This window comes from Fusarium vanettenii (genome assembly GCF_000151355.1).
Source record: "Fusarium vanettenii 77-13-4 chromosome 8 genomic scaffold NECHAsca_17_chr8_1_0, whole genome shotgun sequence".
In the NCBI taxonomy this organism is placed as follows: Eukaryota; Fungi; Ascomycota; class Sordariomycetes; order Hypocreales; family Nectriaceae; genus Fusarium; species Fusarium vanettenii.
Window position 1 is genome coordinate 398,800 of NW_003315868.1, and position 15,928 is coordinate 414,727.

The window sequence follows — 15,928 nt, forward strand, 5'->3', positions numbered from 1 at the left end:
AGCAGAGGGCCAGCTATTTTATAAGGGGAGATACATTCATCTTGTAACTCGGCCCGCAACTAAAAAGGATCAATTGCGCACAGCGTGTTTATGCCTCCCAAATTGAGTCTGCTGAGTTGGCCTTAATCGGCCCTCCCAAGTACACGCATGAAGCCATCACCACTGAACCTAAGTATGCACCTTGACTCTACCGAGACTACCCGGGTAGATCGAGCCACTTGACCTGCGGGACTGGGTATAAGGCGGCAATAAGTGGTCAGAAATGACATCAACAAGTCATGACTTGCATTGTAGTCCTCCATAAAATGTCTATATAAATAACATCTGTCCTTACCCGGCTCAATTGTTCTGACTTTACCCTCAATGACTCCAGTAACTTGCCGAGTCTCCCCCGAAGGGTCCGGAAGGGCTAGCCCCAGTGGGGTCGATGGATGAATCCCCTCAGCTCGGAGTCATACCTATACGATACTTTCAGCCATGCCATTGTACTCTCCTCCTTCAACATTTACCCAGTTTTTGACCAAGTACCTTCTCAACGCCTCCCATTGCCTTCAACATGGCCAATGATCACATCCTCACCCTCTCGTGCCCCGACAAGTCGGGCATCGTGCACGCCGTGACGGGCATCTTTGCCTCGCACAAGCACAACATCCTCGACCTCCAGCAGTTCTCGGACCCCGTCTCGGATCGATTCTTCATGCGCGTCCACTTCGGCCCTACAGAGACCGAGTCGACCGAGCACCTCGTCGAGCCTTTCGATAAGCTCGCTGCCGAGTACAAGATGGACTACGACATTCGCCCCGTCGCCCGCAAGATGCGCGTCCTCATCATGGTGTCCAAGATTGGTCACTGCCTCAACGACCTGCTCTTCCGCATGAAGACTGGCCAGCTGCGAATCGAGGTCCCCGTCATCGTGTCCAACCACCCCGACTACGCACCCCTCGCCCAGAGCTACGGCATCGAGTTCCACCACCTGCCTGTTACAAAGGACACCAAGGCCGAGCAGGAGTCTCAGGTTCTTGATCTCGTCAAGCAGCACAACATTGAGCTCGTGGTTCTTGCGCGATACATGCAGGTTCTGTCGCCGACTCTCTGCGAAGCCATGTCTGGCCGCATCATCAACATCCACCACAGTTTCCTGCCATCCTTCAAGGGAGCCAAGCCTTACCACCAGGCCTACGACCGCGGAGTCAAGATTATTGGTGCTACGGCGCACTTTGTCACTGCGGATCTTGATGAGGGCCCCATTATTGAGCAGCGTGTGGCTCGTGTTGACCACAGCATGAACCCCAAAGAGCTGTCTGAGGAGGGATCCAACGTAGAGAGCCAGGTTCTTGCTGCTGCTGTGCGGTGGTATGCCGAGAGGAGACTGTTCCTCAACAAAACCAAGACTGTTGTCTTTAACTAGGCGTTAAAAAGTCATGTTCCTGCTTGTATCTTGTGTGTTTGGTGTAAGTGACATTTGGCCGAGTGATGTATCACCGTGAGTGTAAGCGACAAGCCATTGCCAGTGCCTAGAACTCAGGTCCACCAATCCTCGTCATGATGAGACATTTACAATCTCTCGGCCTAATCTTGACCGACAAGCGAGCGCATCTCCATGCCCATCCCCACAAACCCCCGGCTGCATAGGGGCCAGTATCTCGCCCGTCGCCAACCAACCACCAATCCCCCGAGTAGCTCAGCTGGAAGAGCGTTCGGCTGTAACTGATAGAAATGTCACCGAAAGGCCACCTGTTCGAGCCAGGTCTCGGGGAGTTGATTCCTTTTGCATTCCGTTGGGAAAGGTTGATAATTTTGCCCCTCACCCCGCCAGTTTGTGCGGCAGGGTCTAGTTTTTTTGGAGGGGGATGTGTCAATGGAATGACAAGGTGCCAAGGAGGATGACGAATGAAATAGAGACAGTGGGTACAAAAAGAAAGCAGAACTTCTAGAGTCAAAAAGGAATCCCCGAGACCTGGCTCGAACAGGTGGCCTTTCGGTAAGATGCGAGATCAATTACAGCCGAACGCTCTTCCAGCTGAGCTACTCGGGGAGGAGCAGCTATCGGAAGATAGGGTGTTTGATGACAAAGCGGTCGCTAATACAGAATATGTAGACGAGGTAGTGTAGTCGAGGGAGGGAAATTGGTGATCTTCTAGGCTCCAACGACATAAAGAAGCACTGGACATGCCCAATTTTCAGTTATTCGTCCTGAGGAGTCTTCCATTGGTGAAACTGTTGCGCCTTCATTGGCATGTGCTTAGGTCTCTTTATGAGGGTGAGCCTGGCTTCTTTGACACAAACACACAACGTCTAGATTGGCGATGTAAACCCGTCGGTCGTTTGAGAGAGCAATTGAAACAAATAGGAAAAAAGACTTAATAAAGTACTGATATTCTCGGCGCCCCATATGTGCTTGGCCAAGGGCTCTGAAGAACGGGGGGTAGGGTGTAGACTTCTGAGCATCCCAACGGAAATAACACAGCCGTAACACAACTAAAATCCTATACCCAAGACTCAATGACACGATGACTGCCCCATATATATGATTTCCTTCTGTGACAGCCTGATGGGTAGTGACCAAATACATACCTACCTTTTCATCCCATGCTGCCTTCGTAGGTGGGCGGGTAATAGATAGTGAGCCAAGTAGGGAAAACGAGACGGTGTTCAACCTGACTCTTCAGGAGTTACTCTCTTCTTGCGCCAAAAATGACTTGAAAACAATAGCAAAAACCACTAGAGCGATCGCAATCAGTCAATTGCCCACAAAAACAGCATAAGCCAAAGGCTTTCTCCCTACTTGTCACTGCCATCGGGTCCTCTCAACTTACCCTATTTCTAAAGCATCGTCCACTTTTTCCAAGATATCATATGGGACCAATTCTGAGACACCATCTCAACAATCCCACTCTTCTACTGAAGCCCCGAGTAGCTCAGCTGGAAGAGCGTTCGGCTGTAATGGATACATCGTTACCGAAAGGCCACCTGTTCGAGCCAGGTCTCGGGGATTTACATTTTGCTTTTTGTCGGATTGTTTGACCTCTTTCATAGCATGGGCAGAATTGCAAACAGACAACTGGTGCACGCTGCTCGTATCTCATACTTTTTGATCCTCTTATTGTCCTTGGACAATCGGGAAGCAATCCCTTTCTTGTAAGACGCAGTATCTCCCTCAATCTCACGCCGCTTTAGAGTTGGCGGCTGGGCCTCAGCACTCAATCTAGGCCAACAAGCCCCATAGAATCACATTCCAGACTTGTCATACCCATTGTCATAATTGCCTTGCGCTTATAATCACCCATAATATTGCTCAAACACCACGAAGCTGTCAAAGTTTCACCATCAGCTGATGCAAACTTGGCGCGCGCCGCACTGTGACATCCGCCCACACCAAACCAAAACCAACTGGAACCTCGGGGAGCCACCCACAGTGTGAATTCGCTCGCCCACCCACCCTCAAATCCACCTTTCCCCTCAGCTTCCGGGTCAGATCACAGAACCTCATTGTCCTCCGCGAGAGTAACACACAAGAGAGAGAGACTCAATGGCTTCCATCAACGACCTCGCGACAGCCGCTATAGCGAGCTCCTCGGGGCCCGAACCCACAGCCGGGACATCCCCCGCCCCCGCCTCCACGGCAGCGAGGGGCGCATTCATCGTCCTCGAGGGGTTGGACCGAAGCGGCAAGACCACGCAGGTCAAGCTTCTGGAGCAGAGATTCGTCGAGGAGGGGAACAAGGTCAAGGTCATGAGATTCCCGGGTGAGTACCCTGGACAAGATCATCAGAACCGAGCTGATTCTAGATAGACAGGTCCACGCCCATTGGGCAAATGATTGATAGCTATCTCAAGAGTGATGTCGAGATGGACGACCATGTCATCCACCTCCTCTTCAGCGCAAACCGCTGGGAAGCAGTGTAGATACCCTCACTCCTACTCTTAAACATCCACTAACAAACCCAGCAAACAAATCCAATCCCTCCTCGCAGCTGGAACAACCATAGTTTGCGATCGCTACTACCACTCGGGAATCGTCTATTCAGCAGCAAAGCAGAACCCCTCTCTGACTCTCCCCTGGGCACGTGCCCCAGAGCGTGGCCTCCCGCGGCCCGACCTTGTCCTCTTCCTCGACCTGACCGAGGAGCAGGCCCGGTCTCGCGGCGGCTGGGGGGGCGAGGTGTATGAGAGGTCCGAGATGCAGCGGCGAGTACGTGAGCTCTTCTGGGGTCTGAGCATGGGCGGGAGAGATGTCACGGCGCAAGGTCTGGGGCTGGATGAGGGGGAGGGGTGGAAGCAGGAGGAGGAGGATCTTGTGGTTGTGGACGCTGGTGGGAGCGTTGAGGAGGTGGCGGAGGAGGTATGGAGAAAGGTCAAGGGGAGGGTTGAGCAGGTTGAGAGGGGGGAGGTTGGAAGGACAGTGAGGGTTGTGAGATGAGCATCTCAAATGTCAGTCTGCCTGAGTGAGGCTGAGAGTTCATTCATGGTAGCCCTCCAGGCGACAGAATAATTAATTGCACATTACATCACTTCAAAAGACCAAGCCATTTCAAATAAATGTGAAATTAATTCAAATCAAACAATGCAAAATGCAAATCACAAAACCGATAACAGTATCCCAGCTCTTGGTAGCCTGCAAGAAGAGAATCCCAATTCCTGCGCCATACACCATTATACTCCAGACCCCGGCATTAAAGCATAAAACTCATACACTTGTTGTGTTGTGCTATGAGCTTGTCGCTGGTTCTGCCTCGTCCTTGGAGCTTCCGCTTTCCCACAGCTCAAAGCTCTCGCCTGTCCCCTCGATGGGTTCTAGCACAGCAGCCTTGGATGATCCCTCTGTTGGCTTGGCCATGAGGGTCTCAATTTCTTCTGTGGGCTCCTCGGTCTTGTCCTCTGGCGCATATACAAAGTCCTTGGTCAGATTGGATACTGGCTCCGGCATCTCGTCCTCATCCGCAGGCACAATAATGACAGAAGTCTCATCGCAACCCTCGGCGTAAAAGTCGGCAGTGTTCATTTCACCCAGTGCAACACGTTCCTTCTCGACAACCATGTCGTCAGCGCTGACTCGCGCAGACCGGCGGGATGAGGTCTGAGATACGTCATCGGCGGGGGGAATATTTTCCTTGTCGCGGCCCTCGGCACGGTCCCTGCTGCGCTTGCGCTCACTCTCCTCATCAGACGAAATATCGAGAACGCAGGTGCTGTGCTGGAGAAGGTTGGTCATCTCCTGCTCGGGGGTATCTTCATGAATCTCAAAGAACCAGCTAGCCTTCATATCTCCTTCATCGAGAGGGTTCAACAGCTCCTTGGGAGCAGGCTTAGAAGATCCATAACCGGGAATGGTGCCCTTGAGAGCGGCATCGAGAGAGAAAGGAGCAGCAGAGCCAAGGCTGAAGGAAGGGGGGTCCACGCGGGTGTAGGGTCCAAGGGCACGTCGGCGGCTCGAGGCCAGACCGGAACGCTTGGTTCGGGTGGGAGAGCGACCAGCGGGAGCGTAGAGGGGAGACGATTTGGTGATGCTTCCGGTGCTGAGCCTGGAGGCGTGAGACTTGGGCTGGAGGGTGCGGCGAGTCTTGGTAGGGCTGGTGAGGCGATCGGGAAGAGCAGAGGGAGCAGGGATGGGAGCAGCCTTGAGTACGAAGGCAGAGGGCTTGAGCATGTCCTTGGAGGAAGCCTTGGAACGCTTAGCAAAGGCGGATGGGTCAATGTTCTCAAAGTCGTCGGTGTCGATCAGTTCGGCCTTGCGTTTTCCAGCAGTAGGAGGAAGAGCTGAGGTTGTTAGAGAGTGATACTGGTATGACGTCCATGGACCCACCACATACCATTCTGCCTGTTCTTGAGACTTGTGAGGTTCTGAAGACGAGCCCCATCAAGGGGAGCAAAGGGTTGACGAGTGACGGCAGCCATGGTGACTGGAGTCTTGTTGTCGTGTGGGATAGGTGACTGAGTGAGCAAGGTCCAGTGGGCGGGGGTGAGTCTACGTCGAAGTGAGGCAATGCAGGAGGTGGACGATGCAGGTCGGAGGAGTTTGTCGAGTGTTTGTGTGTTGTTTATTGATTGATGGCCGCGTCGATGTTTATGAGAAGCCCGTCTCAAAGAGGTCGACGTGTAAATGAGTGAGTAGAAAAGATATATAAGAGCAGGAGTCGGAGGGAGTGCTCGGGTAGAAAAGAGAGTGGATTTTGGTGCGTGAGGGCGCGTGTGGGAGGGAGGAGAGTCGGTAATAAGGGAGGACGCGGGCGTGGGCGGGCACGTCCACTACCCGCAGCACAGCTCGTACCCACTAACGTTATCCACTGTGCCCGGCTCAGGCTGCGGCTGCAGATGATCCAATGGTCGGTCAATCCCCACCAAATGAGACGGAATGGAATGATCAGTTTCTCTGGAGGCTGTTCAAATCGTGTCGTGTCGTGTTGCTCTAGTCGTGGAATGTCTTGAACATGATAATCAATCGAGATATTCGCCCCAAACCCAGAAGAAGCCCGTCTCTCTTCCATCATCAACCTCCAAAACCTCAGGCATCGACAGCCCAACTCCCCCTCTCATGCCACTCCCACTCAACGCGTCCATCCCCTGTAGACCCCCAGCTCGCCTCTCCCCGTGTCACCGCTCCACTGCCAAGTACGGGCGCATCTCACCTGGCGCTGCTTGATTCGCCACACGGCATGGCCTTGCGGGACGCGGCCGGCATGTCTCCACCGCCATGACGGCCAATCGTCGCGTCCATCTGTTGATGTTGCAAAAGCAAGGGAGACAGTCCAATGTATCTCTCACGCCAGTCAGCCCAGAGGTACTTGCATAATACATCAGACGGCCCGGCCCCGAAATAGCCTGGGCCTACGACGTAGAGTCGACGCGCATCGCGTAACAACACTTTGATGCGTTCACGATGCGTCCACACGATTCCCATACCGTTGCACCACATCATCATCAGCCGCCTGCCGTGCCGTTGAACTGGTGATGCTTGCAGTACCTAACCGTCAAGTTTTCCCGTTGAAGATAGACACAGACATAATCCATTGTTCAATTCATTGTGCACCCATCTCATCTCGATGCCATCATCTAGCTATAGTCCAATAACACGACTGGTCGTGTCGATGCGGCCTCATCACAAACCCATCACTTAATATACACCAAACCTCTTGCAATTGGCTCATCCTCTATCCAGCTGATCCACGGACACACCGCCGCACCTTGGCCCATAGAACACCAGACCTGGTCCCGGTCGAGACATGCACAACAACCCCTTCAGCTTGCCTACATAACAAGTCTTCTCCCCGATGCATCTTGTTTCCATTAAAAGGTCCGGCCACCCGCGTCCCCTAATAAACTTCCTCATCGCGTCCATTTTGTGTCGTCGCGACCGTGTCCGTGTCGCATCCGCGCCTGAGGTGCAACACCAAATTTGCCTAATGCACTCCTTTACATGCAGCCTGGAGGCTGGGGATGGGACCGCAACATTCGTCCCTCAGCCAAGTTTCTCATTAATGACCATCTGATCAGAAAATCTTGCTGTTTCTGATGCTGCGCCGTCGAGACGCCAATTGTCGTGTTGGCCGTCATCAACACCTCGCCCGGCCACCTGGCTGCATAAGGGCAAGGCATCGCCACGGTTTGCAGCTGGATTATTTAATCAGCCTGGCACAATTTCTTATGCTTTCTGTCTCTCATGCTCCTGGCCCTTAGCCACCGTTACAGGTCCGAGGCCTGCTTCTGGATCCATTGGCCCAACGCAAAGCAATCATCCGTCATCGTCTCTACATCAAGTGATCGACCTGCCCTCTGGCTCGGAATTGGATCGACTTCTCACCGAGACATTGGCCCAGCCTCGAACACGGCGTTCATAAATGAATATCATTGAACAACTGCCTTGCCTATGGAGTGATAACAATACTGGCGTGTCTTCAGGTACTAATCGCCATGTAGTCTAATCATGTTGGTCCACCGAGGCCATCCGTGGCCAGTGGCCCGTTCTCGACCATGTTCGTCCGCATCTTCAGCCCGTCCTGTCATCCGTGTCCAAAGTCCCTCACTTGTCGTGCTGGAGATGACTCGTCCGCAAAACAAGCAAAAGGAATGTGCTACAGAATAGTGCACGCTTCCCCCGCGGTTTGGGAGTTTGAGATACCATAAGGACCAGAAGAATCATGAACACCAAAACGACGATAACGACGAGAACCACGATAACCAGCGATACCAGGATATGCATGATAACGGTAGGTATAGGGAATGTCTTGATTTTGCCTCGATTCACGCTCACGTCTCGATTCATGCCCACGCTCTGAGTCAAGCTCACGCCTCAACTCACGCAAACGCCTCGAGCGATGCCTGTATTCGCAGTCACAATCCTGAGCCGGTGTGTGTCGGCAGGGACTTGGATGGGTATCAGTCCCGGTAGAGGCAACCTGCGCCCCAGTGTCATCCTAGATGTGATGGGTAGGAGGCGAATGCGACAGGGAAGCTGGGTCCTCGTTGAGTCTATGGGGGGCTGAGTGACCCTTCTGCATGGCCGGCGTAGTTGGGTCCTGACTGAGTTCGTGAGCGTTGACGAGGGGATCACGCGGCGTAGTTGGATCTTTGCTGAGTCTATGGGGGGCTGAGTGACCCTTCTGCATGGCCGGCGCAGTTGGGTCCTGGCTGAGTCTGTGGGCGTTGACGAGGGTCGCATCTGTGGGCGCGACTGGTTCACGCGGCGAAGTTGGGTCCTGGCTGAGTTCGTGAGCGTTGACGAGGGGATCACGCGGCGTAGTTGGATCTTTGCTGAGTCTATGGGGGGCTGAGTGGCCCTTCTGCATGGCCGGCGTAGTTGGGTCCTGGCTGAGTCTGTGGGCGTTGACGAGGGTCGCATCTGTGGGTGCGACTGGATCACGGGCAATCGATCTCTCCCGTTGTCGTCTTACGCTGGTACGGCGACTGCTCATCGAAGATGGAGCTCCAGTCGAACACTCTTCGGGGATGCGTGGGAGCGGCTCATCGCATTCCGTGTTGGGAGTGGTTGCTTGACTTGTCGAGCTTGAACTCGAAGGATAAGTCATAGGAGAGTGTGGTGTGTACCCGGTGGAAGGCAAGGGTCGGCTTTCTTTTCGCCACCTGGATTGTCGAAGAATGATCTCGTTCTCGGTTTGGATGAGAGTCTCGACGGGCCAGTAGCATCCAGCATACGCGTCCAGCTCATCGCGGCCCTGGATGTCGAAAAACTTTCGAACTTCGCCTCGAATGGCAGCGATGAAGCATCCATAAACTGACCGTGTTAGGCTGATCACCAGAGAAGATTTTGGTACTCACAAGGCAAGCATGATGCAAACATGCAGCAGGTGGGCGACAGGAGGCCGATTGGACGTTCTGTTTTGTCCTGGCCATCGCGTTCATCCCACTCGCGCTCATACTGGGCGCGTTCGAGGCGAATGGTGGTGCGGCCATAGACGATACAAGGGCAGCAGATGGATTCCTAGTACTCGCCACAGGCGGGATCCTCGCCGTATTGCCATTCGCGATGGTAATCCACCATGATGAGTGACGATGAGTGATGAGTGACGATGAGTGATGAGTGATGATGAGTGATGAGTGATGATGATGGGTGACGATGATGATGCAGAAGAGAAGATGGAGAGAAGATGAAGAAATGATGGGGAGATGATGGAGGAAGTGAGTACGAGTGTACGCCGCAAGTTGCGGAAGAATTTGTAGTGGTTGACGGCTGTGGAGGAAGGAGCAAGTGTATCGGGTGAAGGGTGAAGGCATCTCGATGGGAGAAGAGGGCAGTAGCTAGGTAAGAGTTTGGCTGTGGAAGGAACTTCACGTGATTTCAAGCTCTCAAGGAAAGAGTCAGTGCATCGTATCAAGACATCACCAGGAGTCACCAAGGATGGTCATTGGGCATACAGATTAGGTAGGCAAGGTTGTTCGACTTGACGATGATATTGTTCTAGTCAAATGCAGTTCATTCATTTCAAGATCAGCTCGAATGCCTCGTCTCTCCTCCACAGAATTGCAGAGCAGAGCAGAGACCTCATTCCTTCCGCGACCAACCAATGGGGAAAGAATCGAGCAGGAGGGAAGAAGCACGGCACCAGATGAAGACACCAGGAAATCACGGATCAGAGCAATGGGAAGAGCCAGTAGCTGGGTAGGTAGGTTGAGCAGGCAAATGGCACGATGAAAGGGTTCAATTGCTTACAGCATAACCATTCAAGAGCCATGTAGGTGTCTCTTCTCGTGATGTGAGCATTCGAACATAGGAAATCTCATCAAATCGACCATCCAGTATTCAGTGCTATCATCAAGCAAACGTGGAATCAATCGAGCAAGAATGAGTGATCATGGCAGACGCGTCAACTCACTCGCAAAAGGTCCATGTTCCTTCTCGAGCTCAAAATACCTCAAACATGAAAGCGCACTTTGGGTCAATGCCTCATCTATCTGCGACAACGGCATGAACAACCAAGGCATTGAATACAGGATCGATCATGGCAAGCAGAGCCTCACGTCCAGATCACGTATCACAGATTCAGATTTTGACCGACAGAGGACAAAAGGAAACCAAAGCAGCCTCAAACCTTGTGCATCATCGGTCGCGGAGCAGCCGAAACATGCTAAAAGACGTGTTCCTGACGCGATGACTGGAACTGTGGACGACTGGAATTGTGGCCGAACGCCATGGAAGGTTTGGATGTTTGACGAGTCCCAAATATTGACATCCGTCGCCGTCGATTGACAGCTCCTCCCGTTGGCTGCGCCACCAAGCGCCCGCTGAGCCATACCAGTCTCGACTGCTCCCGATGCTGCGAGTGCTGGGGGACCCTGCATTAGCTCACCCGCGTTCTAGACCCTCGTCACACTCGTCGTTGCCCACCGGATGAACTCTCCCTCTCGACCAAGAGAGGAAGCTGTTGGCTCAGGCACACCAGTGACCTTCAAAGGAGGGGAAGAAGCATCGACGGGAGATGCCATGGAGCAAACTGTGTCAAACTCTGTCGCGTCGTGTCGGTCGTTATCTGGTTTGAATAATGGATCGTCGGCAGAGGGAGGTGGGAAATTAACCGCAATCTCTCCATCTCAGTGGTAGAATGGGATTTGCATAACGCTGCAACACACATGGGAACCGACGTAATGCCTCAAATAGCACCTCTCTGATACGCGGGCGATGCTACGCCATACGCGGACGTCATGTAGACGCCCGTACACGGCGCATCACATCAGTTCAGTTGGATTGGGCACCCACTGAGACAAGAGTCTATCTTTCGGTCTCGTAGCGAGCACTCTCTTTACCGAAGACGACTCTCAGTGGATGCTGCGCCCCAGAGTTGAAACGCGGCATTGTGAAAGTGCGCAGGGAGGTCCAAGCATTCAGAGGACGCGCGGATGTTGGCCGCTCGAGTTCGTTCTTTGCGAGGATAGGTTCCTACGGACCAACTGAGCGGGGTCCACGAGTTGAATCCATTTGCACCATGCCAAGGAAGCATCCTGTTGCATCGGTGGCTGCGTTGGCCCTGTCAAACGTCGAGCAGAGTTTCCTTGATTCGAAGCTTGAGCTTGCTAGCTTGGAGTAGACGACGGCTACGGGCACGATAGTCGGATAGAGGTGACAGTCTAACAATGACGGCAATGGGCAATGGAATCCAGTGGCGGTTCACTCCCGTTGGTGAACCTTGTCCTGTGCCTGGATCTGGATTTACTCCTGAGGCTGTCTGTACCTTGCATCCTGTGGTTTCGGCTGTTGAGAAGTCATAGGACAAGCATAATGACCCAAGTCTTGTGGTCAAGTCGAATGTCGCAGCCATGCCATGGATGGAGTCAAGGGAGAGACACGGCAGAGCATCATGTGTGATTGATTGATTGTGCGTGCTTTTCCAACGATATATCGAGATGCAGCACACGACTCGTCCCCCCTCCCGGCTGGTCGGCCCCTGGCCAAGAGAGTAGAGTAAAGATGGTGGGCGAGTCAGTTCGTTCTCGGCTTCTTCTCCAGATGGATGGACCCATCTCGGTGGCGCTCGCACCGGCCAAGAACCATGGCGGATATCGGGTGAATAGCCTAGGCCGCCGCTAGACTGAGGAGAAGTCGAGTGAGCTATATTCCTTGTTGAGAGGGGATTCGTGGAACTGGTTCGGTCTGTAGGCATGCGGCCATGCCACATGGTCGAGAATCTTGGGGATGAACGGGTGGTGACGTGCGTGACTGAAGTTGACAGCGTTTGGGACTGGATCTGATCTTCGCAACTGGAATCAAGGTCAATATTGAGGCACAGGAGGACAGGAGCAAGAACATAGACACCCAAATGATGCCATCCTGTGTCCAGTGGCGATGGATCCATGGAACTCAGCAGTCGCAGCGTCCCATCGCATGGGAGTCAAGGTTAGGGGTAAGTTAGCGTAGAGGTAGCGCAAGGTAGAGGCCCCCCGCTGGCTGCGCGTTCCCGCCAGGCCCAAAAGCGGCAAGACCGCCCCTAGCGCACCCGCTTTAGGCCCAAGCGTCCAGGCGAGGTCTTGGAGATAGGCTCAAATCTCCCAGCGGGGGCTGCAGCACCTGTTTCTGCTGGGGTACAGTACGGGTCCATCTCTAAGGGACAGGACAAGGAGGCCTAGAACAAGGCCTGAACGAATGCCCCTAAACTCTCGGTCCCGTCCTCGTGGGCTCGTTCTTGTCTGGTCTGTGGCTTGAGAGGTAGAGAGGGTGCTCCTGTTTCTATTCAAAACCACCAGGTCCCTGCCCTGTCCGGGGTGATTCTGGCGTCTGGTTGTACTCGCAATCTCTCATCTTTGCCCCTTGAGAACGACTTGAACTTCTTTCTTCAACCCTCGCATCTCCATTGTTGGGAGAAAGGAAAAACGAGAGAGTGCAATATTCAACAATACACCATCTCCTCTCCTTTATTCGGCAGCTGATTCCTTTTCCTTTTGGCTCTCCTGACTCCTTCTCGGAACCGTTCCACTAACCGGCCGGACTTGAGCGAACCGAATCGCCAAAACGACCCATGCTCTGAGACCTGAGACCTCCCAAGGACGAACCAGCCCATCATCATCTGCCTTCCTTTGCTTCCTTTCTAAGGATTCATTCTCTTTTGCCACCTCCCAACGAAATAACGAAAGGCATCATTCTCTTGGCCTTTCCTTTTTTACGGATACACTCCTTGATCCATCATCTCCTCTGTTCCACGTCTACTCGCAGCTCCTTTGCGAATACGATTCAATTCAGCGACTGCATTCTCGCCCTTGGCGTACGCGGCCTCCAACCAACCTCTTCCCCAATCATTCTCGGCGCAAACTTTCTCCCAAACTTTGCTATTCAACGTCCTCGTGTCTCTTGACGGGCGATACAAAAAGGTATGTTCTAGTCTTTGCCCGTTTTTGTGCGACTACTTTTGTCGCACGCGCATGTTGATGGTTCCATCTCCTGGGACACGCTCAACATCAGCCTCGATCGCCACATTCGCGTCACCTGCAACAAGACTGACTGAAAATAGCTGCCGTTGAATCAGCTGAATTCGTCTTGATTTAATTCATCGCCAATTCCTAGTCCTAGCGACTCTACTTCACCCTCTAAAACACATTCACATTCACATCCATCACGATGCCTTCAAACTACGAGAAACTCTCCCGCCCTAGTGGCCCCAGCATCGACACCCTCGCCCTCCCCGAAAAGGCTGCCTTCTCAACAAATACCACCGTCTGTCCCGAGACTCCTCGCATGAGTACAACCTCGACACCGCGCTCCGATCGGAGCACCAACCCCTTCGACACCGACATCGAGGCCATGGTCCCTACCCACACGACCGATTCCTCTTGCATCCAGCACAAGACATCTGCCAGTCCTCTCGCTAGGAAGAGCGACTGCCAGGTCTGGCCCGGCAAGGACCACTGGAAGCAAAAGGCCAAGGCAAACAAGGCAAAGAACCGCTGCACCTGCATGGCCAACCTTAGCCGCCGAAACCGCATCATCGTCAAGGTCCTCCTGGTGTTTCTCGTCGTGGGCATCGCCGTCGGTGTCGGCTTTGGCGTCAGCAAGCCCTTGAACGCCCCCATCTGGGGAGACAGGGACAACAAGCACTAAAGCGTTCCTCTTTTTGGTTTTCGGATTTTCGATGCATCTTTAGATACCCCCATCGGCAAAAGCAGCAGCTACACCCGCCAGGGATTCGTCCACTGCGGCCCCTCGAGATCAGAACTCTGTACATGTAATCACCGGGACTTTTTTTTTCCACCTTCTACTATATTCTTTAGCGCGCTGGGGCTTTTTCACTCTTTTCATCATGAACGGCGTTCTGGTGTTTCTTTTTTCCCCCCTGTTGGAACCGGCGGGCATTCTTATATGGAACGGATTGAAGGAGTACAGAACATTGGGGTCTTTTTTGTTCTTGATTGTCACTTTCTCTCGCTTCAGGTCTGCTCGTCATCATCTCGAGCTGGTATAGAGGTAGACCATAGAGTCAAAATGAAATATCTGCTCACTTGGTCAAGTGGCAGGAGGACATATGTCCAGTTTCAGCGAGAACACTTGAAGTCCCTTTACATTCTGCCATGAGTTGATCGCCTCTTACAACAAGATCAGAGTGCTTATGGTGTAAGTCAGATTATGCATCTCATGCAGCCACGGCCCATGTAAGGCTCCACCACATCAAGTCAACATGCACCAGATCGTCAGGAACGAGATCAAGCTAATCAATCAAGATTGCGGGGAAATCAAAAGGACCCTAGATTCTTTCCTGCATTTTCGTATGCAGAAGAGGAATAGAAAGGCTGGAAACGTCGTCAAGTGGCCTGTCGAGTTCTGATGGAGGGGATCCACAAGCATCCGCGGGTTCCGGAGGTGGGACGGTATAAGAGGAGCAAGAGGCCGGGCTTACAGCGTGTAGCGGTGAGTCCGATGGTTACCGTTGTACAGCTTTTACTCGACTGGTTGTTTCTTTGGATGTTTGTGTTGTTCACCGCAGTTTGTGCTGCTATGTCTGCCGTGTGGCTGTTCTCGACTACACCGCTGGAAACTCGACGCTCGTGACACTGGAACTGCGGCATCACATGGTTTGAGCAAACTTGGTTATTGTGATGCTAACACGCCTTGGCTGTCATTCACACAAGCCCTTCACGCAAACGCGCCTTCTCCCCACTCGTCGTTGTGCTTCCAGCTTGTCCGTCTGTTCCCCGATCCCCATCCCGTTCCGCGAGGCGACGTCGGCAGCAAAGGCTCAGCGCCATCATCTGCAACCACCTCCGTCTCCCGAAGCGCGTCCTTCCACGGAAACTCTGCTCTCTTGGTTCGGAAAGGTCGTTGTGTAAGCTTGCGTCCGACTAGTCGTGCGTGGCGATCTCTTTGGAGAGCGATGGAGATGGAGAGGATCCAGCAGAGGAGGACCACGTGGATGATGATGAAGCCGGCCACGACCCAGTGGTTATATGGTCGAGGATCCATTTTGTATGGTGATGAGTGTGCGAGCGTGTTGAAGCGATGAGGATGGAGGTAGGTGTTTTGAGTCTTGAACCTCATGGTGCTGGGTTTTATACACGGAGGCTCTCGGCAGGTGTAGCTCGTCATTGTCGATGTAGGCCGTTTTCCACGGCTCGCTTCCTCTGTGAATGGGCTCTTCGTCGGTGATTCACGGCCAGGAAGCATCGTGATCTACATGAGGGTAGAGTCAGACCCCCGCTTCGCATATATGCCCTCGTGGTGTAGTAGTCTGAGACAAGACCGCGCCCACGGCAACATGGCTACGGAGAAGCCCGCATACCATCAACTGTTCTAGATGCGGTATACTCATTTCTGAATAACGGGATATTCCACTTGTAGTGATTCATTGACTTGGCTTGGCGTAGTTTGTAGCCTTTGTTCCGTTGAGTCTCGAAGCGGACATAAAGCACCTGGCTACAAAGACACAACAAAAGAACGATCTGGGTAGAGCATGAAAGGCCCAGCCATTGCTTCACTATAAATATTCAGCAAAATGCA

The 15,928-nt window shown here is 53.1% G+C and overlaps 6 protein-coding genes across 6 annotated transcripts; 3 read left to right on the plus strand and 3 right to left on the minus strand.

Moving 5' to 3' along the window:
- The first annotated feature begins 364 nt into the window (after positions 1-364).
- NECHADRAFT_62551 (uncharacterized protein) lies at positions 365-1,433 on the plus strand. Its single transcript, XM_003046878.1, has one exon. It carries the CDS (start codon positions 557-559, stop codon positions 1,406-1,408), a length of 852 nt encoding a protein of 283 aa, XP_003046924.1. The 5' UTR covers positions 365-556; the 3' UTR covers positions 1,409-1,433.
- Positions 1,434-3,529: 2,096 nt separating this feature from the next.
- Positions 3,530-4,393, plus strand: NECHADRAFT_28271 (uncharacterized protein; the record flags this gene model as incomplete). Its single annotated transcript, XM_003046879.1, has 3 exons — positions 3,530-3,746; positions 3,794-3,902; positions 3,949-4,393. Coding segments are annotated over 3 exons (771 nt in total), but the record flags the coding sequence as incomplete, so codon positions are not given.
- Positions 4,394-4,532: 139 nt separating this feature from the next.
- Positions 4,533-6,132, minus strand: NECHADRAFT_101180 (uncharacterized protein). The gene is made up of 2 exons (XM_003047040.1): positions 5,811-6,132; positions 4,533-5,757 (listed from the first exon to the last, which is right to left on the minus strand). The coding sequence occupies exons 1-2, from the start codon at positions 5,893-5,895 to the stop codon at positions 4,709-4,711; spliced, it is 1,134 nt and encodes a 377-aa protein (XP_003047086.1). The 5' UTR covers positions 5,896-6,132; the 3' UTR covers positions 4,533-4,708.
- A 2,279-nt stretch (positions 6,133-8,411) lies between these two features.
- Positions 8,412-9,284, minus strand: NECHADRAFT_83391 (uncharacterized protein; the record flags this gene model as incomplete). Its single annotated transcript, XM_003047041.1, has 2 exons — positions 8,412-9,243; positions 9,274-9,284. 2 exons carry the CDS (start codon positions 9,282-9,284, stop codon positions 8,412-8,414), a joined length of 843 nt encoding a protein of 280 aa, XP_003047087.1.
- A 4,274-nt stretch (positions 9,285-13,558) lies between these two features.
- On the plus strand, positions 13,559-14,038 carry NECHADRAFT_83392 (uncharacterized protein; the record flags this gene model as incomplete). The annotated part of the gene is made up of 1 exon (XM_003046880.1): positions 13,559-14,038. One exon carries the CDS (start codon positions 13,559-13,561, stop codon positions 14,036-14,038), a length of 480 nt encoding a protein of 159 aa, XP_003046926.1.
- A 1,029-nt stretch (positions 14,039-15,067) lies between these two features.
- NECHADRAFT_83393 (uncharacterized protein) lies at positions 15,068-15,595 on the minus strand (the record flags this gene model as incomplete). Its single annotated transcript, XM_003047042.1, has 1 exon — positions 15,068-15,595. The coding sequence occupies one exon, from the start codon at positions 15,593-15,595 to the stop codon at positions 15,068-15,070; it is 528 nt and encodes a 175-aa protein (XP_003047088.1).
- Between the last annotated feature and the right edge of the window lie 333 nt (positions 15,596-15,928).